This window comes from Gossypium hirsutum, chromosome A10 (genome assembly GCF_007990345.1).
Source record: "Gossypium hirsutum isolate 1008001.06 chromosome A10, Gossypium_hirsutum_v2.1, whole genome shotgun sequence".
Lineage (NCBI taxonomy): Eukaryota > Viridiplantae > Streptophyta > Magnoliopsida > Malvales > Malvaceae > Gossypium > Gossypium hirsutum.
Window position 1 is genome coordinate 12,488,526 of NC_053433.1, and position 27,592 is coordinate 12,516,117.

The 27,592-nt window shown below is 32.5% G+C and overlaps 2 protein-coding genes and 1 long non-coding RNA gene across 3 annotated transcripts; all 3 read left to right on the plus strand.

Annotated features, from left to right (window-relative positions):
* Positions 1–8,156: 8,156 nt before the first annotated feature.
* Positions 8,157–10,069, plus strand: LOC107897224 (molybdate transporter 2). The gene has a single exon (XM_016822597.2). It carries the CDS (start codon positions 8,227–8,229, stop codon positions 9,637–9,639), a length of 1,413 nt encoding a protein of 470 aa, XP_016678086.2. The 5' UTR covers positions 8,157–8,226; the 3' UTR covers positions 9,640–10,069.
* Positions 10,070–17,277: 7,208 nt separating this feature from the next.
* LOC107897225 (uncharacterized) lies at positions 17,278–21,221 on the plus strand. The gene is made up of 2 exons (XM_016822599.2): positions 17,278–17,481; positions 17,584–21,221. Exon 2 carries the CDS (start codon positions 17,778–17,780, stop codon positions 20,964–20,966), a length of 3,189 nt encoding a protein of 1,062 aa, XP_016678088.1. The 5' UTR covers positions 17,278–17,481; positions 17,584–17,777; the 3' UTR covers positions 20,967–21,221.
* Positions 21,222–25,845: 4,624 nt separating this feature from the next.
* Positions 25,846–26,879, plus strand: LOC107896081 (uncharacterized). Its single transcript, XR_001683584.2, has 2 exons — positions 25,846–26,022; positions 26,227–26,879. It is a non-coding gene; the product is annotated as an uncharacterized lncRNA (long non-coding RNA).
* The last annotated feature ends 713 nt before the right edge of the window (positions 26,880–27,592 follow it).

The window sequence follows — 27,592 nt, forward strand, 5'->3', positions numbered from 1 at the left end:
AGCTAAAAAAAATATGGAATTAAATCTTATCGGGTCTAGTTTCTGATAGAGGAAATGGTTTAAGTAAAGGAATCTTATATGATGAGATTTTGGAATTTTTGTGAAACAGGGTCAGAGTGATCTCGGACTCCCGTGTCTCAACTTTGGAAAAATCACTAAAAATTGTACAAAAATAATTATGAGTTAAAATTAATATGAATGAAATCCTTAATGAGTACATTTTCAAGAGAAAGAGACGGGAACATTATCCGAGTCTCGTACTATGACATATTTGATTTTTAGTGGATAAAGGTTGAAGCTGTCAGATAGCGAAACAGGGGAGAGTTTAAATAATAAACTGTACTTATTGGCTAGACAAAATATTCTGAAAATTTTATGGTAGGAAGGGATATGAGTCTAGTTTCTGGAAAAATTAACGGATCTTGATTTGGAGTCTTGTAACTCCGGATATAAATGATTTAATGACTGACTCGAGAAAAATAGCTTAGCTGGAATTTGAATAAATAGAAGAATTTGGAAATAACATGTTATCTCATTGCTTATTATTTTCATGTGAGCTTACTAAGCGCAAAGCTTACTCACTCCTTTCCATTTCTTTTAGTTTTGTCAGGTCAGCTCAGGGTTGGAGATAGTCGGAGGCAGCATCACACTATCGAGCCATTACTCTTGGAGTATTGACATGTGTATGTTAAATGTTTTCAGGTGAGTGGCATGTATAGGGACTTAGTTTTTCTATGATAAAAATTGTTGTGATTAGCCAAATGTATTAGCTTATATTGATTTGTTGTTTAAGCCATGAGATGTGGCTTATATTGATTTTGGCTTGTAAGCCTATTTATCCATGATAAGTGTTAATGCCTTGTGATTGTGCTCGTTCACTATGTATGAGAAGTATATGACATATGTACACGATGAATGCCTTAGGACCGTTCGAGGTGGTCATGGTCATGGAATGATTGTGTGATATGGTAATAAGTTATTAGTGCCCTAAACATGGATGTTGATGTATAAGTTAATAACCATAATATAATGATATAAGTGATTAATAAGATGACAAGGTCAAATGTATGTGTGTGCATGTGAAAATGACAAAAAGGCTTGAAAATTAACCTAAGTTTTAACCAAACGGGCAGAGACATGGCCGTGTGTCTCATCCGTGTAGAGGACACGGCCTCTCGCCACGGACGTGTGCCTTGGTCGTGTGCCCTTAAACGATTGTTGATGTCACAAACAGAGAGTTACATGGGCTGAGGACACGAGTGTGTCCCAAGCCACATGGACGTGTATGACCACACGGCCCAACCCACACAAGCGTGTGGCTCTCCAAAGCAAGAAAATTAGTTAAGTTGCCCAAAGATTTTCAAACTTCTCAGTTTAGTCCGATAGCACCCCGATGTATGTTATAGGCTTCGAAGGCCTGTATAAGGGACGATATGCATGTGTTTGAGATGTTTTAATTTTAGGCAAATATTTTGTGGCCCGGTTTTGCATGTTATGAATGTTTAAGTCCAGTAACGCCTCGATAACGCCTCGAACCTTGTCCCGGCATTGGATATAGGTGAGGGGTGTTACATTCAGAACTTACCATAAGGGCAGTGTAACGCCCCTATACCCGATCCAGCTGTATAGACCCGGTATAAGACTATTACATTTGGTGCCAAAGTGATTTTGGCTAGACATTGTATAATTCAATCAATCATACATAATGTATTAACTTATTTAACCCAAAAATTATTAATATAAACATTCGAGATTATTAATGAATGTTCGTTTGCGTTTGGAAATGATTTAAAAATTATTTTTAATCAAAATAGGGGCAAAATATCGATACTTAAACAAAAGGTATCGATACCTTATGAAAGGTATCTATACCATTGCACAAAATCGATACCAAAATAGCATTCTGGAACTCCAAAAATTCAAGTTTTGATGAAGGTACTAATACCTAGGCTTTAATATCGATACTTCCTAAAAAATGATACCAAAATTGCTCTCTATTTCTCAAATTTTGATTTTGGGTGCTATTGATACCTTGGTTATAATGACACAAAAATAGTTGGAAATTTTGCTAAAAAGCTCGCTACACTAACTTAAAACATTCAAACACTTCCAAACCAATTCAATTACCTCAAACTCATTAAAATTCACCAAAAAATCCATGAAATAACATCATATATGCATGAATATGTTAAGCTATTATAAATTCCTTTCAAAAGCTAAAAAAATATGCTATTAGATCACCAAAATAACAAGGTTTCCAAAGTTTGTATTTTTGGTCCATCTAACATTCACCTATACCAATAACCTATGTACATACCATACTAAACCCAAAATTCATACATAAAACCTTGCCTCTTGGAAAGGTGATGAGATGGGATACACTCGACCTCGATATTAGCCCAACGGGATCTACTGCATCTACGCGTTAGAGAATTAACGCGGTAAGCCTGTGAAGACTTAGTAAGTACTTCAAGATTTTTAAAATCTACTACTAATGAAAATATAAAATAAAATTATATCCATTTTATAGACATATAATTCATATCAAATTAGTCCCTAGAGTTCAACATTTTTCTAAAATCGTGCTTACCATTACTTACCGTAACCCATTAATTGATAATAGTTGAGTTACGACACTGTATCCCAATATAGACTAGTTGAACACTTAGGATATACGAAAATAAACCGGTAATGCATTGTTAATGCATATCATATATCACTAAGCACAAAGTGCAAATAACGATAAGCACCAAAGTGCAAAATAATAACGATAAGCACTAAAGTGCAAATTTTTACAATGATAAGCACTGAAGTGCAAAATAATACGATAAGCGCGCTAATTTTTCTTAATGTTATGCCATCAGTATCCTAATAGTTCGGAACTCGTCTACATGAGATTTTCTTATTATTAAATTATTTCATTCATTCACTTGACAAAATAATATAACTTTGTATTTTTCACGATTTAGTCCTTATCACAATAACACTAAAACTTGTAAATTCTCTTTACTTTTACTGCACACAACACTATAATTTTTACATCACTTCATTCAAACTCACTTTCCATATATTCATAATATCATAACATATTTTAATTTCTTTCAATTTAGTCCTTTTTTTATTATCACCACAATACGTCTTATAATGGTACACCAAAGTCAACATTCATAACATTTACATTATTTACCCCTACTAAAACTTATTATGATATCATTAATTTAGTAAATAAACTGCTTAATTAACATAAATTAAACAAAATTACTACTTGAAGTACTTACAACCAAAATTTGGATGATGGTTTTCTCTTCTCTTCTACTCCTTGTCCATTTCTTTTCCTTTCCCTTCACTTTTGTCCTCAAACTTCTCTTTTTCTTCAATTTCATAACAACATATAACATTTATAAGTTAAAACTAAAATCAAATAAACTTTTCTATGCTAGATTATGAAAATAAACATGTATGTTATGAGAGTTTCCATCATTCTACTTTAACTCTTTGAAAACTCAAAACCCTAACTCATGTATTTCTCTCTTTAACCCATCTATGCAAGTTTCCTCATGAAATAAAGTTTCTCATTAGTCTTCTTTTTAGATTTTATTAAAGAAATTTTAAAGAAAAATGAAGGTTTAAAGCTTGTATGGTTCAACAATGGAGGAATGGCATGAAAGGAAATAAAAGAAAAGTTGGATGGATTTGGGGGGTGAGTGACGATTTGGTGTGTTGGGAAAAGATGATATCTTTCATCTTTTCTCCACTTTTCTACACATTTTTATTAAATGGTCAATTTGCTAATAAGTCCTCAAGCCATCCATTTTTACACTTTTACCCATCATCATTACACCTTAAAATATCTACTTGTAATTCTATTTAGATATAATTCTATTTGTACAATACACATGTAAGAGTTAGGATAGAGGCTCACCTAATACTCACATTTACCATAGCTTGGAGTTCCAAACTCGATCATCTTTCTCAAACCATCAGCAGCAACTGCTTCATGGACATAAAACCATTATCAAAAACCTATTTATAGATAGATTGCTAATAGCTTAACTACAAATGACCCCCATACTGGACTTCTTATTCATAGCTTACTGTTAATACGCTTCCTAACCTCCTTACCCTTTCAAAAAATTTAATATGCAGAGATGCCATACTTACTAGAAGATCGAAACACTCACTTATTAAGCCAAAATCCTTAGTTTTCATTTTACAAAGTAAAGAGAACATTTAAGTTTAAAAAGAAAAACTAAAGAGTAGTATTGAAAGAAGGGAAAACCGTCCTCAATGTTCTTTTCTCACCATATATATATACACCCATCTTCTCTCAGTGGACTTTGACAAGTGTCAACTGTATGCAGTAATTGTCCTTTAATTGGCCTACAACGACTAAAAGAAATATAAATGAGAGTCTTATACATGCTATTTGACTAGTCAACTCATTAGCTCCCAACCAGATCCCATTGGAAAAATCCATTTAGCACAATGCTTAAGCAAACCAGACGTACTATACATTTGGTGATAACTTATATATGGCATGTAATATTCCACTAAAACTCTGAAACGCTCTTTGCACTCGTCTTATTCCTTCTCAGATGGAGATTGTTATGAGAACTAAATTTTGACATACTTATTTGGGCAAATACTCTATGCGCCCAACATCACTTCCTTAGAGGCTTAAAAATTGGCGGACTTACCATTAGAGTGCGCCAAAACAAATAACCTTCACAATTATATGCCTTACTTTCGGATCTGCCCGATTTGGGATGTGACATTGATGGTTCTGTGTTTGATTCAAACTTGTTTGAGCCCATACTCGAAGTAGTTTGTGGTATGAGAATATCGTAGAAGGTCGTTTGGTTGAAAGTTTGGAACGAAAAGGATTCTTATAGCCGAAAACACAAGTGCAATTTTGGTAAAAGGTTTATTACTATAAATATTATAAACCAGCTCAGTTTTTAAATTTTTAATTTTTTGTTGTGCAAGAAAACCATTTTCGAAACGAATTTTTCCAACAACATATTAACTAGATATTCATATGTTTGCTTATGTGACCCAGTTCACGTTCTAAGTTAGACAAATCAAGTGCTTCATCTTCAACTTTAGGAATTCTAGAAGGACGAGCATCAGAGCTTAAAGGAGCAAATGATGAAGGTGGTACCTTAATTTGTGACATTTCTGGAGGTGATTGTGTTGTCTGTGTACTTTTCTTTTTTTAAAAAAATTAATTATTGTCGACTTCATAACTACAATTTCTTAAAAGATAAAAAAAATTAATAACTATAAACTAAAATTAAACTATAAAATTTAAAACACAATAAAAACATTAATAAAGTTGCAAAAAGATGAAAAAAAAACTTAGAATATGAACCCAATGTCGCGTTTGAAGGAAAGGCGTTGATAACAGTAAATGTTAATAGCAATATAAAAAAATACATTTTTACTAGTTAACAAATTAAATTTTAACCTAAATTCATATTTAATATTAAATTAAGAAGTGACCAACTATTATCCAAAAACAATAAAGTTGTTTAGTGTTGGGACCCATTATATAATATATTATATAAATATTTAAAGCTTAAAAAATAACATATAAGGTATGAAGAACTTCAAAGTTGGAAGGGGAGGCAAACAGCAACATGGGGGCCGGGGATTATCAAAAATTCATTTTTATAGTTTTAGGGGTCAGACTTACTGGTCCTTAATTTTGTCACTGATATAGATATTATTAAGATGGTATTACAAATTAATTCAATATTAATTTAAGGTTGATGATAACATCTTAATAAGTAATTGTATTTATGTGTTTAAATTTTATTTTACTTGTAATATAATTTAATTTTTTCTTACAATATTTTATATATTTCACGTGTTATTATTGATAATTAATTTCAAATAATATATACATATATTTATAGTTTGTAATTATAACATCGAAGGTGACACCTTCCGGCTCGTCTCATTTTGGCGGAATAGGCAAATTTTGGCCACAGAAATGGAATAAGGAATTAAAAAGTTTGTTGGAATTTAAAATCATGGTTTGAATGAGATATAATTATACAGAAAAATAAAATCTCAATAAAGCAAGACAACAAAATTTACTTGAATAATACGTAGTATATACGTGTTATGTGTTGATTTATTTGAGTTTCGTTAAAACTTACCATGCGCATATTCCCTCGGATTATTCCAATTTCCCAGCGTTTCATTAGTTGAAAGGATAAATTCTCAGATTTTCAAAACTTACATAATTATTTTTAAAATTATCAAATTGTTATATTTTAATCATTTTGATAAAGGTTAATAATTAATTTAGTCTCTAAAATATTTAATTGATACTTTTTAATTTTTTCTTAATAATAATTTTAAAAAATTTAAAAAATAAACTGCTCAGATAGTCATCCAATCTTCAATGCGTTTTTATTTTGGTCATCAATTTTTTTTTTTGTTAATTTAGTTACTTCTATTAGATTAACTGTCATTTTTAGTCACTCTACCGTTCAAATGCTTTGGTCTTTGAATAAAATACTAACATAACAGTCTTTTGATTGGTATAATAACAAATTTAGCCTTTAACGCTTTACACATTTTGTAAAGTTGATCCTAATTCTAGAGAAATTCAATAAATTTAACTCTCAATGTTTGCACATCTTGTCAATTTAGTCCAAATCTAAAAATTTAAAAATTTTATAATTTTAGAAACTAGAAAATATATATAACTTATTATAAAAAAGACATAAATATATATAATTACATAAAGACTTAATTTCCATTTAGTCCTAATTCTAAAAAAATCAATAAATTTAACCCTTAATGTTTACATACTTTTCAATTTAGTCCAAATTCTAAAAATTCACAAAAAAATATAAATAAAATATTCAAAAACATAAAACATTCAAAAAATAATCAATCAAAACCAAAAATCAAAGTAAGTAAAGTTTTCTTAGTTATAATTCAAAAACATGAAAAATCCATTGCAATCGCACAACATTGTGGTTAAAAAATTACAAGAAAAAATTTTCATTCTCGTTACCAGATTTTTTATTCAACCAAACAAAAGAGAAACTTCATAAAAAAACATTCATCCGTTTGTTGAGCACTCACCATTAAACCCACACCCAAATTTGGTTTTTTTACAGACATACCCAAAATCGATTTCGCATTTTCTTTTAATGAGAAAAAGTCAATCAGTGAAGCACCGCTTAGCCTTAAGCATTTAAGTCCCTTAAAGCCCTACAATTTACCATTGGAATGGAGCTAGACATATTTCTATAAGTAAAGGCTTTTTCATTTGCATCCCTTAAACTAGTTGTTTGATCATGGTGTTGGTTGGATTTGGTAGTGATTGGCTCAAGCAATTAATTCAAGTGACTCATTTAGCTTGACGGGGTTTAAATAAAAAAAAAGAGAGAAAAGATTGATTTAAAGAATTCAAGAAAAATTGAGAGTTAAAATTTGTTGAACCCCTATTTTTTTTTTGTTAAAACTAAAGAATTATTAATTTGAACCCCTCAACTAAATTCATATTTAAGCCTTTATGTAATTATATATATATTTTTAATATTTAATATTTTGTCTTTTTATAATAAAATTTATATATTTTCAAGTTTTTAAAACTATAATTTTTTGAATTTAGACTAGATTGACAAAATTTATAAATATTGAGGGTTAAATTTGTTAGTTTTTTTAGAACCAAGACCAAATTTACAGAATGTGTAAATTATTAAGGGTTAAATTTGTTATTATAACAATCAAAAGATTGTCACGTCAACATTTTCTTTTGTGACCAATGTACTTTAATGGTGGACTAACTAAAAATGTCAATTAATGGGGTGACTAAATTAACAAAAAATTCTGGTGAACAAAATAGGAACACTTTAAAACTTCAGTGACAATCTGAATAGTTTAGCCTTTAAATTTTTTAGAATTATTAAACAGATTTTAAAAGTATGAAATTGATATTTTAGTTATAGTTCATGGGATAAATTGGTAATTAATTCTTTAAATTAATGTGTAACTTCATTTTTTAACAAAATTTAATCTGATGAGTGACTAAAATATAATAATTTAATAATTTTAGTGACAATTATGTAATTTTCAAAGTTGAATAACTTAAATATAATTTTAATGGTAATTGGTGTCGTTTACGCTACTTGAAAAGGCATTTCATTTTGGGATAAAGCGCAAGCAGTCCTAGCTCGCTGAAGTAGTGCTAGTGCTTCGATTATGGAGCAACAATCTCCTCCCTCCTCCTCCACAACCACAACCACCACCAGCACCACTCCTTTCCTCCCCCAACATCACCCATGGTGGCGTCGTCATTTCCACATGAAAAATTCCCTCTCCTCCGAACTATCAGGAGCAGTGGGAGACTTGGGGACTTTCATCCCAATTGTCCTAACTCTCACCTTGGTTTCCCACTTAGACCTCTCCACAACTCTCATCTTCACTGCCCTTTACAACATAACCACTGGCCTACTCTTCCACATTCCCATGCCTGTCCAACCCATGAAATCCATAGCTGCCGTTGCCGTCTCCGAAACCCCTCACCTTACCACCTCCCAAATCGCCACCGCTGGTGCCTCTACTGCAGCCGTCCTCTTCCTTCTCGGGGCTACCGGTCTGATGTCGACCCTTTACCGTCTCCTCCCTCTCCCTGTTGTCCGCGGGATCCAGCTCTCTCAAGGTCTCTCCTTTGCCTTCTCAGCCATCAAGTACATCCGTTACAATCAAGATTTCGTAGCTTCTAAAGCTACCGCCCCTCGGGCTTGGTTGGGTCTTGATGGTCTTGTTGTGGCCCTTTCAAGTCTCCTCTTTTTAGTCATCTTCACGGGCTCCGGGGATCATTATGATAGAAATGAATCTGATGAGGACCAACCCCGTCGCAGAAACTCAAAGAGGTTGAGAATTTTGGGTTCAATTCCAGCTGCTTTGATAGTGTTCCTACTTGGGTTGGTTTTATGTTTTATACGCGATCCTTCAATTTTTGGTGATATTAAGTTCGGCCCATCAAAAATTGGATTTTTGAGTATAACTTGGAATGATTGGAAAGTTGGGTTTTTGAAAGGAGCAGTGCCACAAATTCCTCTGTCTGTATTGAACTCAGTTATTGCAGTTTGTAAGTTGTCTGGTGATTTGTTTCCAGACAGAGAGCTGTCTGCTGCCAAGGTTTCAGTGAGTGTAGGGGTTATGAATTTGGTGGGGTGTTGGTTTGGGGCAATGCCAGTGTGTCATGGTGCGGGTGGGTTAGCTGGTCAGTATAGGTTTGGGGCAAGGAGTGGATGGTCGGTGGTATATTTGGGGATAGGGAAGTTGGTAATTGGCTTGGTATTTGGGAACTCTTTTGTTAGGATTTTGAATCAGTTTCCTATAGGGATTCTTGGAGTTCTTTTATTATTTGCCGGCATTGAGTTGGCTATGGCCTCGAGGGATATGAACTCAAAGGAGGAGTCTTTTGTCATGTTGGTTTGTGCTGCTGTGTCTTTGACAGGTTCTAGTGCTGCATTGGGGTTCGTGTGTGGGATTTTGCTGTTTTTGTTGCTGAAGCTAAGAAAAATGGAGTATTCTGGTTCTGCTCCTGGTTTTAGCAAATTCAAGTTTGAGTCTACCGTTGATGCCGAAACTAGTTCAATTCCTTAAAACTGCATTTATTTGGGCAGGATGCTGTATGTCGGATGATGAAGCTATGCAGGGTAATTTTGATCTTTCAAATGCAAGTATAAGATCATATTGTAGATTCCTGTGCAGATTTGATATGTATGTTCTAGACTAGCAAAATACTACCAGAAGCATATGATAGAATATAAACCACTGTGATGTATTTAATTCTGGCCTAGCAGTTAGTACATTATTTTATTGGTGCATATTGCCCGATCTGTTGCGACAATAATTGAAGTTTAATGTATCACCTTCCTTGGAAAACTAGTTCAGGTAAGCCAAGTTTCTTAAAACTTGTATCCTAGGGGAAGTTTTTCATTTTATTTATAGAAATCATAGGTATCAGAGCATGTGCTTCTATGTTGTTGAATCCGGAGTTCAGAATCTATAGGGACTGCCTGCTTTTCCAATAGTTTAAAGGGTAAGAATATTGTTTTCAGATGAATGTGTTGATTAGAAATCTCAAGTGACAAGAATGAATAATTTTTTACCAAAAGTGAAAGATGATGGTAGAACTTTCTGTAGTGGATCAATTTTAAGTTTTCTGTGGGATGCTTCTGCGGCATTAGAAATCGAACTGAATTGAATGAGATTCAACGAAATTTACCAACAAATGAAGTGAAAAGTTTTCAAGATTCAGGGATTCCTGAGACTTGATGGAGAGCATAATGTAGTTATTAGCTTTTGTTGGCAAACATGCTGAGTTATAGCCATAGGTTATGTTTGAACATATTATTGCTCTGAACTCTGTTAAGCTGAAGCTGAAGTGGTATGATGTAAAATAATTGAAGCTGGAAATCAAGGCAAAGGAAGCCATTGCCTGAAGCTACATTTCTGCTCTATATTATGGTATTGGGATGTATCTCACATTGGTTAGATTCTACATTGTTTGTGGCCCTTTTCAAGTTGGGTCTTTCCATTTACCGCTTATTAATTTTAAGTTGGATATCTTCTAATCTAGTTTCTTCATTGAATAGCGACCTTAAAGCTGCCTGAACATACATGATCCATAAAATTACATGTTACAAGAGAAGAATGCATAACATGTTTGTACATCAAAGGTATTTTTTTTGAAGTAAAATCAAAATAGATTAATAGAAGGGAGAGCGGGCAAACGAACTTAAGCCATCAGCTTACTCTATGCACCTAGACCTGGAATTAACAAATAAAGCATCGAATTCAAGTAGAAAGAAATCCCAGACCCATAAACGACCTATGCCAATCAATGTGGATAGCATGCAACAAAATTATTGTGCAAGTGAATGAGCGGCTTTTGGTTTAAGACAAAATGCATTAAACATGACTACGATACATTAAAATACAAGACACAAGCACAAATTATCGCCAAGTAGCAAGGTGTACATCCAGCCAGCCTTGATGTGAAAAGAAAGGACCACTGTTTTTGGTTGATTTCTTCAGGCATTGAACCATCATGGATTAGTAGATAAGAACCACACCTACATACGCGTAGCGATATAATTCACTATTAAAATAACATTTAAAAAATGTAACTGCAATGTTGTACCTCTACTTCTAATTTAAGCTGTCTAACAAGGTAGAATCACCAAGCTTGTAGGCTAAATATTGTTGTTCAGTGTTGATGATGTAGACATGGACATTTGCTATATTTTGAACTTTCCAATGGTCTTCATCAACTCCTGGTAGCATTCTTCTAACAAATTCTTTGGACATAAGACTAACTTCAAACACACTAAGGCATTTGATATGGCAGATGTCGGATGGCAGCATCTTCAACTGTTGACAAGACCCAATAAAGAGGTGTTCAACAAGATGGAGTGCATTTTCATCGATTGCCAATCTATTCAGCCTATCCAATTTCTCAAGGATTAAAATCTTGAGTGCTGGAATGTATCCACTCTCGAAATGAACTTGTGTTCCATTGCATCCCTTATAAAGAAAAAGTTCCAACAACTTGGGCAATTCACCAAGAATGTTGAGAGGAATCTAGGATAATTGCGACCAAAGTAGTCGAATCCGAACTAGGCACTTGAGATCGGAAATCCAATGGGGCAACTTTTCCAATCGTGCTTGAAGCCGAAGGCAATACAAAAGAAGAGGAGATGTCATTGATTGCAATTGCAGAGGTTCCTCCTCTTTTGCTGAGATAATCTGTAGTGATTGATGGAGGGACATTTGCTCAATAGCATTGCACAAAGCATCCCACCTTCTGATTTCAGGTTGGTGATTCCCAACTTTCTTAGATTCTTCAACTTTCCCAACTCGCTAACTAAATCAAAGCTCTTTCCTGCATCCACATCTACAAGATAAAGCTTTTCTATGGACTTTAAACTTTGAACATTGCCATGTATTTTCACCCCTTGTCGAATCTGAAAATTGGTATCGGAGTAGGCTATAAAATACTTCAGATTGGAAAGCTTATTGATCTCAAAAGGTAACTGATGCAGACGAGAACGTTTCAAATCCAAAGTTTCTAGTTTGTGCAACTCAGATAAGGACTTTGGTTTGTATCTCTTACACTTAAGTATTTCAGGTGCAACAGATTTCCCAATTCGGCAATTCCTCAGCCAAGCGATCCAATGGAGCTCCCTCAAAATCTAGTTCTTTCAAGAGTTTGAAATTGGCAAATATTGACATGAGCAGGGATTTGGGGAATTCTTTTACCGCAAAAAGATAATTGAATGAGCTTTTGAGCTACGGATGGTCGATGACAAGTTGTTCGAACCAATATTCTGGATTGAGATGTGCCGTGCTGTCTGGTTCAGATTTGTTAATTGCGTTGGTGAAGTTTGAAAGAAAAAGTTAAGTTCATCTGACTTGGAAAGAATGAGCTCATGCATTAAACCATGGACTCGACATTCTCTAACCATGCCGTTAAAATCGATCAATTCAACATGAACCAAGTTTTTGTTTATGAGCTGAGTCAAGGATTGTCTCGCAACATCTTCAGCTGTTGCATCATGTTGTTGTTGCTGCTGTTTCACAAAGCCCTCTGCAATCCACAACCGAATAAATCTTGCACAATTGACAACATAATCTACGGGGAACATGCCAAGAAACAAGAAACAGGATTTGAGATGGTAAGGCAAATCGTGATTACTTAAGGAAAGGATTGTTTTGATCCGCGTGAGATGGTTGTTTTATAGCTGTGCCTTGAGGCTATCGTTCAAGCTTTGCCATTCAACAACATCTCGGCCTTTAGTTGACAGCAGTCCACTAATGGCCACACTTGCAAGTGGTAAGCCTTCGAATTTTTTGGCGATATCAAAAGACAAATCCTTCAACTCCAAGGGATGTTGCTTCTCTTGGTCGAATTGAAATGCTGTTCTGCATAAGAGTTCTTGTGCCAACTGTAGGGTAGAGGTTTCAGCTCACGAACATGAACAAGTGCTGATGTTTTGCAAAACTCTGCAACGTTCCTGTTCCTTGTTGTCACCATAATTCTACTGCTTTTGTCATTACCAAACAATGCATATTGTACTTCTCCCCAAGTCTTCTTTCCATACATCATCGAACACAACAAAATACTCTTCTCCTGCAGAAAGTTTCTGCATTTTCCAATCAGCTCTTCCCCGTCCATTGCATTGACCTCACTGGGACAAGGGTCTTTCCTAGACTTATAAAATTACCTTATCATGGTCTTTAGTAGATCCTCCACCTTGTATGATTGAGACAGTAATACAAGCATGGCAGTCAAAGTGCCCTGTGGCGATCTGTTCATCAGCAACTTTCTTTGCCAGAGTTGTCCTGGCAACTCCTCCCATGCCCACCACTGAAATCGCAGTACGATTAGATTCACCATGTATCGATTCTCTTCCCAAATCTTTTCTCAAATAATCAATCCCCACAAGTGCATTGTTGTCAACGAAATGGAGCCCCATTTGTCACACCAAGTTTTATCCTCGGCACCACCTCCAAAGGTGTTGAAGCTGTAAGGCTTGCTCCTTTCCCGGATTTCACATACCCGTGTCTTGATATCTTGAATCTCTGAAGCTATTTCATGGTGTCTCTTCACACCCTTTACTAAACAATCTACTTTTGCAAGGAAAGCTTTGAATCCATGCCGGTGGTGGCGGTTTCCCACATGAAGCACGTACTCATCCATTATTACGTATATAACAAACATACGACTCCAGTTGCAGTTTTCTTTCTTTTTTCCATCTTCTTTTTAATGCAAAATTTGTTTATGCATTATCCATTCATAAATCTATACACTATATGCTATAATATCTATACTCTATATATTATAAACAAATTACAAGGTAACAACACTTATAATTCAACAATAACTTATAAATTCATAAATTAATAATATATTGTGAATGAAACTTTTGACTCAATAATAAAATTGAGATACTGAATATTTATATATGGATTTTCCATCATATTTATTGTGTTATTTAGTTCATTTGAATTACTAAAAAATAATTTTATATTGAAAACAAACTTTTATTGTGATTTATTTTATTGTTACAAAAGTATGATGGTACGTATCGGCAACTCTTTTTTAATTAGAGATTTGTGATTTTAATTTTGCTATAACACAAAAGTTGGGAGTGACTTGTCATGATAGTTCACACCGTAAGGGATGTGGAGAACTATTAATTTGGAGGCGGTTCGCATTGTAAATGATATAGAGAGCCACTAAGAATAATGGTTTCTAGAAATTTCATGAGCTTGGAAAGCTTTTTAGGAGAGATTTGGTACCACATTGGCTGATATTCTAGAGCCACTTCTTTTTGTGATGGAGAGAGCTTTTATAGAGGGGGAGCTTTGACGTGGGTCTTGCTGTTTAAGGTGACTATAGAGGCATGGGTATAACAACGGCATCCTAGTTGAAGGGAAGATTACAAAGTGATCTTCCCCAAGAAGATGCTTCTTGATAAGGGTTTAGGATTTCCTTATTGCTATGACGAGTCATTATGGGTCTTAAGAGACAAATTTGGGGATATGATGAATGTCTTAAGAAGTTAAACTTGACAAATACCTAAAAAGAAAATGATTATGTGATTTTAGTGATAACATGTAGTTGCATTCTACTTGAGAAATACCTAGAGAGCAAATTTAGTGAAGCCTCCCTTCAATAGGCATATGCTAGAAACAAAACTAAGGTCTTAAGAGGCCTTACTTGATGGGGAATTGGAAACTCAAAAGGCTTCACTAGGAGCGATATTAGAGCTTTCAATAGACTTCAGCTGAAGAAGAGTTGCTTTCTTAATAGTTATATGGTCGTACTTACCAATCCCTTTGACATATGGAGCAATGAGACACCTTAAAGACCAATTTGGTGAAGCACTCCTATAAAGGTGAAATATGAGACCTTAGAGGCAAGCGTGAAAGAAAAATGTCAAAAGTTATAGGACAGTTCACACTCTGATGGTGCCAAGAGATGATAATTTTTTTTAGGATCTAAGATGTTTCCATGCTATTTAGGAGATTTACATGCAATCTAGGTGGAGTTTTATTAGTTGTAGAATTCCTCTTTTGAATTTGATCCAAGAGGGAGGTCCACAGATATGTTTTTCTGACTAACTCCCCTTTTAGCTATAGTCTTGCATGGTTGAACTAGATATATATAAGGGGTACATAAATAATGAAGTCATACTTGAGAAAGGTCCGCTTGAATAAATGATGTAGACATATAATGAGAGTCTAAGAAGGGTATGCCTAGATAAATGAGGTATATATATATAATGAAATCTCTCTTGAGATGTTCGCCTAAATAGATAAAATAAGTAAATGATGATCTTCGTAAGAATAGATATATGTAGTGAACTCTTCAATGAAGGGGTTCATTTGAATGATTAAATTTTGAAAGAATAGATATATAATGAACTCTCTACGAAGGGATTTACCCGAATGAGTAAATTCCATAAAAGTAGATATGTAATGAGCTTTGTATTTTCCCTTGAAATCTTAAAGGCTATGCCTAGTGGAGCTAGCAGTTGCTTTTTAGCAAGCCGAAGCCTTAAAAGGCCATGGGTGCATGATAGGGTGCTAGAGCCTTTAGAGGGTTTGATGAACAAGCACTGGAGCCTTAAGAGGCTTCACCAAAAAACGACAAAGGGCCTTTGGAAAGCCTACGCCCAATAAGGCACTAAAGCCTTAAGAGGCTTCATTGAAAATGATATTGGAACCTGTCAGAAGCTTGTTGTTGATGAAGAGTTGCTCCTTTAAGAATCAATTAACCCCTAGTAAAATTATTAAAATATCTTTTAAGTTCTTCATGTCAACTTTTTTTCTTGTCATACGGTAAGTCAATCGTTACATCATTATTTTTTCTATGTTAACTGCCATATCATCACTTAGCAACCTAAAGCTTCATCAGAAAATTATATTTTAAGAGATCAATTAATTGCTAACTTTTGACCAATAACTCAATTGATTGTAGCTTTCAATCATAGGCTTGATTATTTTTTAATTATATTAGAAGGCCTTTTTTACTATTTAAGCTTTATTATTTAACGCTGGAGATAAAGGGTGCTTGGGATTGAATTTGGGCTCAATTTTCTTGTTATTGGGTTTTTAAAATTTGTTGTCCACTTTCAAAACCCAATGAGAAAAAAAGAGTTAAATTTGATAATTGATATATATTTATAAATTTATTTAATTTTATAATTTTATTAAAAAATAGGCTTATTTGTCATAAAGTTCTTAAAAATGTAAAAAAAAATCAATTAAACTCTTGTATCAAATTTGTACCTAATTAAACCCCCTGTTGTTGATTAAAATAATCAATTAAGTCCTATTGTTAATGATTTTCACCATGATCATGTTGACTGTTAAAATAAATTGACGGACAAATCACATGGTGACACATGATAGCTTTTGGTTTAATCTAATATTTTTCTCATAAAAATTATAAAAAAAACAAAAAGTTATAAAAATTCAGGAAACATTATTAAAAATATTAAAATTGATATAAACTTATTAAAACTATAAACATATAAAAACTTATAAATATTATAAAAATATAAAATTAATAAAATTTATTTAAAATAAAAAATTTATTAGAATTCTTTAAAAATAATAAAAATTGTAAAAAATTATAAAAATATATTAAAAACTTGAACTAGATCGGTTAGCCCAAAATCGACAAGGGTACCGGTTTGGGGAAAGCCATTAGACCGGTTGACTTGGGAATTGAGAAGTTGAACCGGTCTAACGGTTGATATCCTTGTCAATTTCTGTCTGATCAGTCCAACCGACTGATCCGATCTGATCCAATTCAAGTTTTTATGTTTTTTTAGTAATTTTTATAAGTTTATATCAATTTTAATATATACATTTATAATTTTTAATATTTTTATAGAATTTTAATATGTTTTTATAAAATTTTAAATACATTTTATTATTTAATATTTATAAGTTTATATAAATTTATATATATTAAATTTTTTTATAATTTTTTGATTACTTTTTATATATTTTAATAATTTTTGTGATTTTTAATAATTTTTATGATAAAAATATTAGGTTAAACAAAAAAAAAAGTAGCTAGTGATACCATCTTACTGATCTAGAAATTTATTTTAACATAATCAATGAGAAAAATTAATTAATGATAGATGGTTGAAATTTGATAGAGAAAATTAATTAATTTTTTTGGTGAGATATAAGCATTTAAAATATATATCATTTATGATTCAACATAGGGTATGAAGTATGAATATGGAAGGCAAAAAAAGAAAAAAAGACAAACAAACAGAAATAGAAGTTGACCTCTTACGCTACAACTACTTTCCAAGTCTTTCATTTTAAGCATTCTCTTAGATCCAAAGTTTCACCAACTGAATTTCCCAGAAATCTTTGCAACAGCTTTAACTGTTACTACCAAAATTTCAGGTTTGTTTTTTTTCTTTTCTTTTTATTCTACTAAATTTTGTTCATTGAATTTGCAAAACCACCCACCAAGCTATAAGCTTGAATCCGATGCTCTTGCTGTAGATCAACGCTTATGTAGTGACTACAACTTCAGTTTTGATGCGGACGTAGCAAAACTGCTGTATTTGTAAACTTCGCAAAACTGCTGTATTTGTAAACTTCGTTTTGTTCTTTGAGAAATTGGGTTTTGATTTTTAATGGTTTCTAGGAAGTGGGTAGCTGAGAAAAGAGATTGATTATTGAAAATTTTTGGAACCATGAGGAGTGTATATGTGACTGTTGTTGTTGTTTGTATAATGTGCGAGATGTTTATCTTAGGGTTGACAAATTATGTTCCAGAAGTGGAGTTTGAGTTTAAAAAAGAATCTTCTATGGAAGTGGAACACAATTATGAAAGAATCGGTGAGGTAAAGAAACATTGTAAACCAATTCTATCATCAGCTTCTGAATTCAAAGCTGAAGATAATAGGATAGCTGATATAAAAGAGGAGCTCAATTTCGGGTATGGGGATTGGTGGCAGGATGTTGGTGATGCTCCTATTATGCCATTTGATGATAGAGATATCCCTAAGAATTTGTCACAGCCTCCCTCTAATATATCTTCTTTCTGGATCACAAATGTCGATCACAAACATCGGACTAAGAAGTATGTAAGTGTCAGTGGCATTTTGATGTTGGGCATAACATTGGATACTTCATTTGCGGAGAGGCCATACAAGGGTAGTCCTCGATTTCAGATATGGCCTGCTCATACTCAGCTTGCAATTTCATTCGAAGGGATTTATATGGAAAACAAACGGAATGGTGGAGAAAGAGTGATTTGTTTGTTAGGGGATGCAATGTTGCCATCTCGGGAGTCTGACTCAAGCAATCCATGGGAATGGGTGAAGGACTCTGATCAAAACAACAACCAGGTACCCCTTTTGCAAGATGATCAAATATTGCTTGTTCTTCGCTACCCCTTGACACATACTTTGACAAATAAGGTGATACGAGGGGAGTTGAAAAGTTTAAATCCAAAGTCAAATGCTAAGTACTTTGATGAGGTTCACATTTTGGGACAGATGCTCAAGTCGACAAAATATGAATTTGGGTCTGAGAAGATTGTATCCAAGGCATGTGATCCTTATCCATATCGAGATAACTTGATGAGTTCTGGCATCAATGTTTACAAAGGAGGTAGTTTCTGTGCAATTCTTGAGAAAGTTACTAATAGTGGACCTTTCACTGTTGTGCCAAACTGGAAATGCGATGGCGCAGATGACTACTGTAGTAAGCTGGGTCCTTTTGTATCAGATCAAGAGATTAAAGCCACAAATGGGAGCTTCAAGGATGTCATGCTTTACATGCAGGATGTCAGGTGCAAGCCAACTAGTGGGCATCAAAATGATAGTGTGGCAAGAGTTGCTGCAGTTTTTCGGGCCACTCCTGCATTGGAGGATCGGTATAGAGTGCAATGGAGGTCTGGGCTTAGCAACATGACTCTAGCTGCTGAAGGAATCTGGAATTCTTCCAGCGGGCAGCTTTGCATGGTTGGTTGTCTAGGCATAGTAGATGCAGAAGGGAGTAGCTGTAACTCTCGTATATGTTTGTATGTTCCTCTGTCGTTCTCCTTAAAGCAACGAAGCATTATTTTTGGGAGTATTTCGAGTATTGATAGAAGTAATAAGCTATACTACCCTTTATCATTTGAAAGGTTACTGAGGCCCTCAGAGCTGTGGAATTATTTCAGAGTGTCACATCCTTATTATAGTTACTCAAAAATCCAATCAGCTGGTGCAATCCTAGAAAAAAATGAGCCCTTCAGTTTTGGAGCTCTAGTCAAGAAATCCTTGCTGCAATTTCCTAAACTAGACGACACTGATGACTTTTTATCCAGTCTTTCTTTTCTTGCAGAAGATCTGACCCTTCAAATTTCTGCAGCTCCTGATCCTTTTTCAAATTCTCATCCTCTGAGAGTTGATATTCAGATGGATATTTTCTCAATTGGTCCTTTGTTCGGGCGCTATTGGTATTCAAGAAATGAAACAACTGCAGGAGAGACACCTTACCGCAGTAAAGCTGAGTACACAGAAAAGCAGCTCCTTTTGAATGTATCAGCTCAACTAACCATTATTGGAAAAGATTATAGCAATTTTTCTGTTCTTTTTCTGGAGGGTCTTTATGATCCGCATTTTGGAAGGATGTATCTTGTTGGCTGCAGGGATGTTCGAGCTTCATGGAAGATCTTATCTCAGACCATTGATCTAGAATCAGGGTTGGATTGCTTGATCGAAGTCATAGTGTCTTACCCACCAACTACTGCACGGTGGTTGTTCAACCCAACTGCAAGAATCTCCATATCTAGTCAGAGACCTGAAGATGACCCACTATATTTTGGAATGATTAAGCTTCAGACTCTTCCAATTATGTACAGGAAGCAGAGGGAAGATATTCTCTCTAGGCGGGGTATTGAGGGAATCCTCTGTGTTTTGACTCTTTCATTTGCAGTTGCTTGCATTTCTAGTCAGCTGTTTTACCTCAATCAGGATGTTGATTCCTCTCCTTTTATTTCCTTTGTTATGCTGGGTGTCCAAGCCCTTGGGCATTGTCTTCCTCTTATTACTGGTGCCAAAGCTCTCTTCAAAAGAGAGGCTTCTGATTCTTATGAAATGCAATCTTATGACCTTGAGAAGAGTCAGTGGTTGAATTTGATTGATTACACGGTGAAGCTTCTTGAGCTGGTGATGTTCCTTTTGACTCTAAGGCTCTGCCAGAAGGTGTGGAAATCTCGGATCAGATTACTTTCACGATCCCCACTCGAATCACATCGTGTCCCAATTGACAAGCGAGTACTTATTGCAACCCTTACCATACACGGCATTGGGTACATAATTGTTCTGATCATTCATGCTGTTAAAACCAGACAGATGCCGCTTCAAACCGATAGGTTTATAGATTCAAGGGGTCATTCCCGAACACTACGGGAATGGCAAATTGAACTAGAGGAGTATATTGGCCTGGTTCAAGATTTCTTCTTGCTCCCCCAAGTCATTGGTAACTTGATGTGGCAAATCGATTGTAAACCTCTGAGGAAACTCTATTTCATTGGGATTACAGTGGTCAGACTTCTCCCTCATTTATACGACTATATAAGAGCTCCAGTTCCCAATCCTTACTTTGCAGAGGAGTACGAGTTTGTAAATCCGACATTGGACTTCTTCTCAAATTTTGGGGATGTTGCCATTCCCATCACAGCAGTTTTGCTTGCAGCAGTCATCTATTGTCAGCAAAGGTGGAACTATGATCAGCTTAGCCAGATTCTGACCTTCAAGCAATGTAGGCTTCTTCCTGCAAGATCAAGAGCTTATGAGAGGTTGTCTTCGAAGCCTTTTGAAGCTGAGCTTGCCTCTGATGTTAACCAGAGTACCTCAAATAAGCTAGAGGATGAGGATGATGAAGAATAGTTAAATTCCTTCTCAACATTACTGACAGAAACATGTGTGAATGTGTTTGTTTTCCAAGTATAACATGTTGGCATCTATCCTGCATATTTTAATCAATAGAAATCAAGAACAATTTTCTGAACTTGACCTTGCCTTTATCTTTTGTTTAATATCATCATATTATTGCTGCACTTTTGAGGGTGTATTTGCAAATTCTACTTGGAGTTGTATCTAACAATAATTAAAATGCTATCCAATATGAAACCTATTATGCTATGATCTATTGTTGATGATATGGTTACTTTTTCCAGGCAGTGAATGTGTTCTATAAAAAATTAATCCATATATATTCTGTTTCTCTGGAAATCTAAACTTGCTTTATGATAGACTGCAATGTGTAAGCCCAAATATCACTTGCTATACTTAGCGAAATCTATCATCAAACATAAAATAAACTTATTAAATTTTAATTAAAACAAATCATTAATCATGACATGAATAAACCAGTTTATGGGTCTGGTGGCATTTTTCCATCCAAATTCAAATTAAATAATATAATGTTTTAAAAATATTAATATTATTATTATTATTTGTCTTTTTTGATATCTAAACTTGACAATTAAACCTATTTTGATGGTCTTTGAACTTGAAAAAATATAAAATTTTAGTGATATAACACATTAATATTATATCATATTATCATCTAAAAAGAAAAATATATGTACGAAAGTGAATTTAATTATTTAATTCAGAGAACTCTATTCTCAAAACTAAATTACTATGACAAATTATATAAAACATGTAACCAATAAGTACAACACAAACACAAAAAAAATAAACAAATTAGTTTTCAAATTTAACCACAACAAGCTATGCAAATTAATGAAAAATAACGAAAATATAGCATTCATATGGAAATGTGTCAAAATCTACTTAAGAAATTATATTAATTTATATTTAGTATAGCGAAAATATATTTTCTTTATTCCACAAATAGAATTAAAAAAAATATTATTTTTATATATTTTTAATATTTATTTATTTTTAATATTTTATTATATTTTTATAAAACACTTGTTAACACTTTGATTCTACTTGTGAAGTTTAAATATTCCACTAGTAGTGTACTAAATATTTCCCTTATATAAAATAGTATAAACACAATCATGATACAAAAATAACATACACATTTTTAAAACGGAAAATTATTTGATGCAAACTTCACAAGTAGGGTTAGGAAGTTGATAAGTTAATGGTTTAGTCAAATATTAAAAAATTATTTTTTTAAGAAGAAACACACGGCAATTTTTTTAAATTCTTTGGGAATTAAAAAAATACACTGTATTAAATATTAACCCTTTTAAAAAAAGTATAACTAATAAAAAAAAGACAATTCTATAAAGAAAAAGAAAAAGGAAAAACAATTCTATGCAAAAGTATCATTGAGGTCCTTTTACTAGGAGTTAGATTTTATTTTGCCCCCTATATTCAGAAAATTAGTCATTGTATATTAGATCAAAGGACAAATTAATCATTTATGTAAAAAGTTTTAAACATTTTTATAGTTAAAAATTAGCATGGTTGACAAAATAATCAGAAAATTACACGTGGCATGCCAACGTCATGTCTACCTCATTCTGACTTATAGAGACTAATTTTTAATAGAAGAAATAAATGAAATTTTTAACAGAAGAATTAATTTGTTCTTTAATTTAACATACAATAACTAATTTGTCTTTTTTTTTAGTAGAAGAGTCAAAATGTATTCCAATTCTTAATACAAAGCCAACAATTCTCCTATGAATTCACAATATGATAATCGAACCAAATAGATATAAATAATACTGGATTATAGCGGATAAAAAAAGAAGCCTATATAATAAATTTATAAAAAAGTTGAAACAAAAATTAAATGTGACTTTACTTTAAATAACAGATTATAACGATTCTATCGAGCACATATATTTTTTTTATATAAAAATTGTATAATAACTAAAACATTTTAAAAGAAATTATAACCATAATTTCATATAACATTTATAAATTTTGTAAGTTAAGAAACCTCGAAATACTTAGGTGTTACTTACAAGGCCAAACTTTTTAAAGGAGTTGAAAACCACTAGGTTGAAACAAAAACTACAATTTACCCTAGTCTTAGTGGGTTGAAAACCACTATCTTAAACCAATGGCATGGTTGCAACCAGTTTTAAGCAAATATCATATTTAGATCAAATTCAAAATCATGAAAAATCAAAATACCCTGTAATGTTGTAAACATATATAAAATATATTTTAATACAAAAACAATTAAAAATAAATTTTTTTATAAATTTTAAACTTCATGATCATTTAGCTTACTTGAAACCATTAAAACTCAAAATTTATTTGATATTTTGACAATATTAAAAATGAATTTAAAAATTAAATACAGTAGTAAAACTTCGAAAATTGTTTTCTTAAAATTAGTTACCGAAAACATAAGTTTTGAAAACCAAAACATTGAAAATCATCACAATCTATCTAGATTTTCTAGATTATAAACTTAAAATTTTATATGTTTTAAATGCTTTTGAGTAAGTTAAAAATATAAAAGAAGAATGCTACCCTCAAAATAAAATTTATTATTTTATAAAACATAAATAATTTTTAATTGTTTTATAATTTAGTAGGTGACACAAATTTAATAAACAGTAAAACATATTGTCGAGACCATTTTTAAATCAAGTTTTGGAAAATGGGAATCGACTTTAAGAAAAACGAAAACGGGAGTCGCCACCAATTTTTTTAGGTGTGATTGGATCACCAATAAATCATTAGTTTTGGTTTACGAAATAAAAAGAACGGGTTCGGGAATCGATTACGTACGAGAAAGGATTAGCACCCTCGTAATGCCCAAAAATTGGTACCTAATTAATTATCAAATGTCTTTAAGGTCGGAAATTTAAAAAATTTAAGATGCAATCCTCTTTAGAATATTTTGATTTTGAAAAATTGGGGAACGAATCAAAATATCTCATCCAGTAAGTTAGAACACAATATTTTTAAGACATTCGAAACTAAACTAGCTTTTTTGAAAATCTCTATCTCAAAATGACAAAACGCCACATCCAGTAAGTTAGGACGCAACGCTTTGAAATTCTAAGACAGTTGCTCGTATTTTGAAAACCTTAAAAAACTTAGAAGGGTGCTTGACTATTTGAACTCAACGAGAAAAATTGCAACCCAATAAGTTAAGGCACTACTTTTCTCGAAATTTCCAAACACCAAGCATTGCCTTTATTTTTTTGAAAACTTTAGAGTCTCGTTTTTTTAAAATCGATGCATGAATGAGCATATTAACATAACATACGAGATAACATGTTATAATAATAGGTAAATAAAAGCACAATAGCATAATATCATACATTAACTAACATATACATATAAGAAACATTGCAAATTTTAAATAAGTAAAATATACATAAAACACGATATATATTTAAGAAGAATAGGTAAAAACACATAAACATGTAATTCATCATATATTTAAACATATTGATAATAAAAATGATGCATGATATACAATTTGACACATAAAAAAAATACAATAAAAATAATAATAGCACTCAACATTTAATAAAATTATGAGACCAACATCTAATATATTGACATAATATAAAGAAAGGTTCAATATATATATTAAAATATAAAATAAAGTGAGTAATTATTGATAAAAAAATACCTAAAATATAAATTAAAAAATGTTTAAAATAAGCTATATATAATAATATAATATGAATAAAATATAAGGAAATATAATATAAAATAATAAAAATATAATAAGTATTTTGCATATAAAAATATGGTAAAATAAATAGTATAAAAAAACAAAATAAATAATATATAAAAATATAAGAAAGATAGATATTATAAGGAATATTAAATAATAAAAATATAGTATGTAATAAAAATTAATAAATAATTATAATGAAATATAATATGGTATACGTATAATAATAATAAAGTAACAAATATTTTACCTATAGAAACATAGTATATAAAAATGTATAACATATAATAGAATTTAAAAATATATAATGTATAGCTCATATTATAGGTAAAATATAAAACAATAAATAGAATATGAGTAATTTTCATAAGAATATTATAAAATGAATAATATATAAAATATATAAAGAAAAGGTGTAATATATATAAATGGAATATGAATACTATTATAAATAAGGATAATATATACTATTATTTATTAATAATTTTTTTTAAAATTTATTTGCCATTTAAAAATCTAGTAAATAATAATACAATTTTAAAAAAATATATAAAGAAATATATAAAATAAGATATACAATATTATATAATTTATGGATAAAATATATGATAATAAAAAATAATGGAAAATAATAATATATATAGCTAATATTTATAAAAAATATATAAAGTATTTAAAGTAAATTAAAATATAAAAAGGATTAAACTTGAATTTAATTAGAAAATCTAAGGTTAATTTGCAAAATAAAAAAAAATTCTGGGCTTGATTTGAAATGCGCGTTAAATTCAGAGGACTCACTGGGCAATTTGCCCTAGTCCTAAACGACACCGTTTTTTGAATACTGTTTTAAAAACATCGAGGGGACTAAATTGAAACAAAATTAAATAATTAGGGCTAAATTAAAAATAAATAAGATGAAATTATAAAAATTAAAAAACAAGAGGGCCAATTGGGCAATTAACCCACTTTACGAAAACATGCCGATCCTCCCCGGTTAATCGGGTCAACACGCGGACCTTGGAAGCTTTAGAACGACACCGTTTCGGGCTTATTAGATTAAGCAGAAACGATGTCGTTTCGTTGAGGCTATATAAGCCAAATGTTAAGCTTCAAAATCATTTAGCACCTGGTTTAGAAAAAAAAAGAGAGAAATCCTCTGAAATTCTTCCCAGCCCTCTGAGCTCCGGCCCTAGGCCGGTCTGCTCCGTTCATCGGACCTCCGTGCTTAGCCTCACGCGCCGTCACCAACTCCGCCACACACGGCGGTCGGGATCAGAAAAGCTTCGCTTTTCTCGGCGAATCTCGAAGGTATCTTTCTCTCCTCTATTTTAATGTATTATATATAAGTTATTTACAGTAAAGCAATAAAATAAAAGTAGAAACAATAGATCACCTTCGTTTCTCTCGAAATCCTTCTGATATGTTATTGCAAAAATATTTGGAGTACAATATCTTTGTGGTCTGTTTCTCTCTATGTGTATGTTTTTTTCTAAAAAGGATCCCCTTTTACAGGTTACAAAAGATGGCTTTATAGCTAGTGTTTCATTACATAAGCGATTTCTTTCCATTTCTTGCCTGCTGTATCCACCGTATCTTTGACCGTGATCTGCTGAGATTCCTTTGTTTTAGTTTCCTTTTTCTTGCTCTGCTTTTTCGTATTTGCTGTGTTTCCTTTTCCATTTTGTAGGTACCTTGAAGATCTCGGTGATGGTCGTGCTGTTCGTGACGCGATTCGGGTTGGATAGAGAGACGACTGGTGATCGGGGCACTGGTGGGCATTGAAGGCCCTCGGGACAGCGCATTAATGGCGGCCTCGATTTCAAGGACTGAACAGACGCTCCCCGAATCCTCTAGAACTTATTGCGGCGCCATAGTGTTTAGGAAACCCTAGGGTTTCCTGCTTCCCTTAAGTCCTTTGGGCCTTTTGGGCTGTTTTAAATTTGGGCTAGTCTGATAGATGGGTTAAAACCGTCGTGTAATGTAATTGGGTCACGGGCACAAGTGGGTTGCTGGGTTTTAAGTTCTTGGGCCAGTAGTGTTTAGATATTTGGGCTTCGGATGTAAATGGGTACATGGGTAGCGACCGGATTAAATGTCTGGGCTCTGTTGTATTCTGGTACTTTGTAAATGAACTCTTAATAAATTAATATTTGTTTGCCCATTTATTTTCTTCTGTTTAAGCCCGGTCAAATTTGAGCTACTACACACATAGTATAGATAAATCTTTTAAATATTTAAAACTAGTTAAAATTTATAGTTGTGCAAGCTAATTAATTTTATCAGAGAAGGGTGGGGTTTGAATTTCTTTTAACAAGTTAAAAGGTAATGCGAACCCAATTTTTTAGGTGTTACTTACAAGGCCAAACTTTTTAAAGTTCAATTCTTTACATAAATAAAGGCTTTTCATGCATTAAAAGTTAAATTAAAATAAAATATATAACAGCTAAATCATATATTACTTTAAAAGAAAGAAAGAAAATATAAATATAAATTGAAACATGATATACTACATTAGAAAAACTCTTATTTAAACACTTAAAAAAATTTGACAATTATTTGAACACTTTAAAAAATTTAGCTTTCATTTAATCACTTTCGTAAAAATTCGATTCTTATATAATTAGTTTATAATGTTAGATGGATTTGGGTGCATTTGATATAGTCCTAAAAGTTAAAAGTTTAAATTTAAAGGGTTGGCAAAAATGGCAATTCCCAAACAACCACAATTTAATTTCGTCTCCCATGAATAACGAGGAGGATGGTTAAGTTAAATCAATTACATTGCAAGAAGGCATTGTCGGTATCATCATCATCGTCGTAGTGTTCAAATCTTGTTTTTATTATTCCTCTCTATGTATAAAAATAAATAAATATAGAT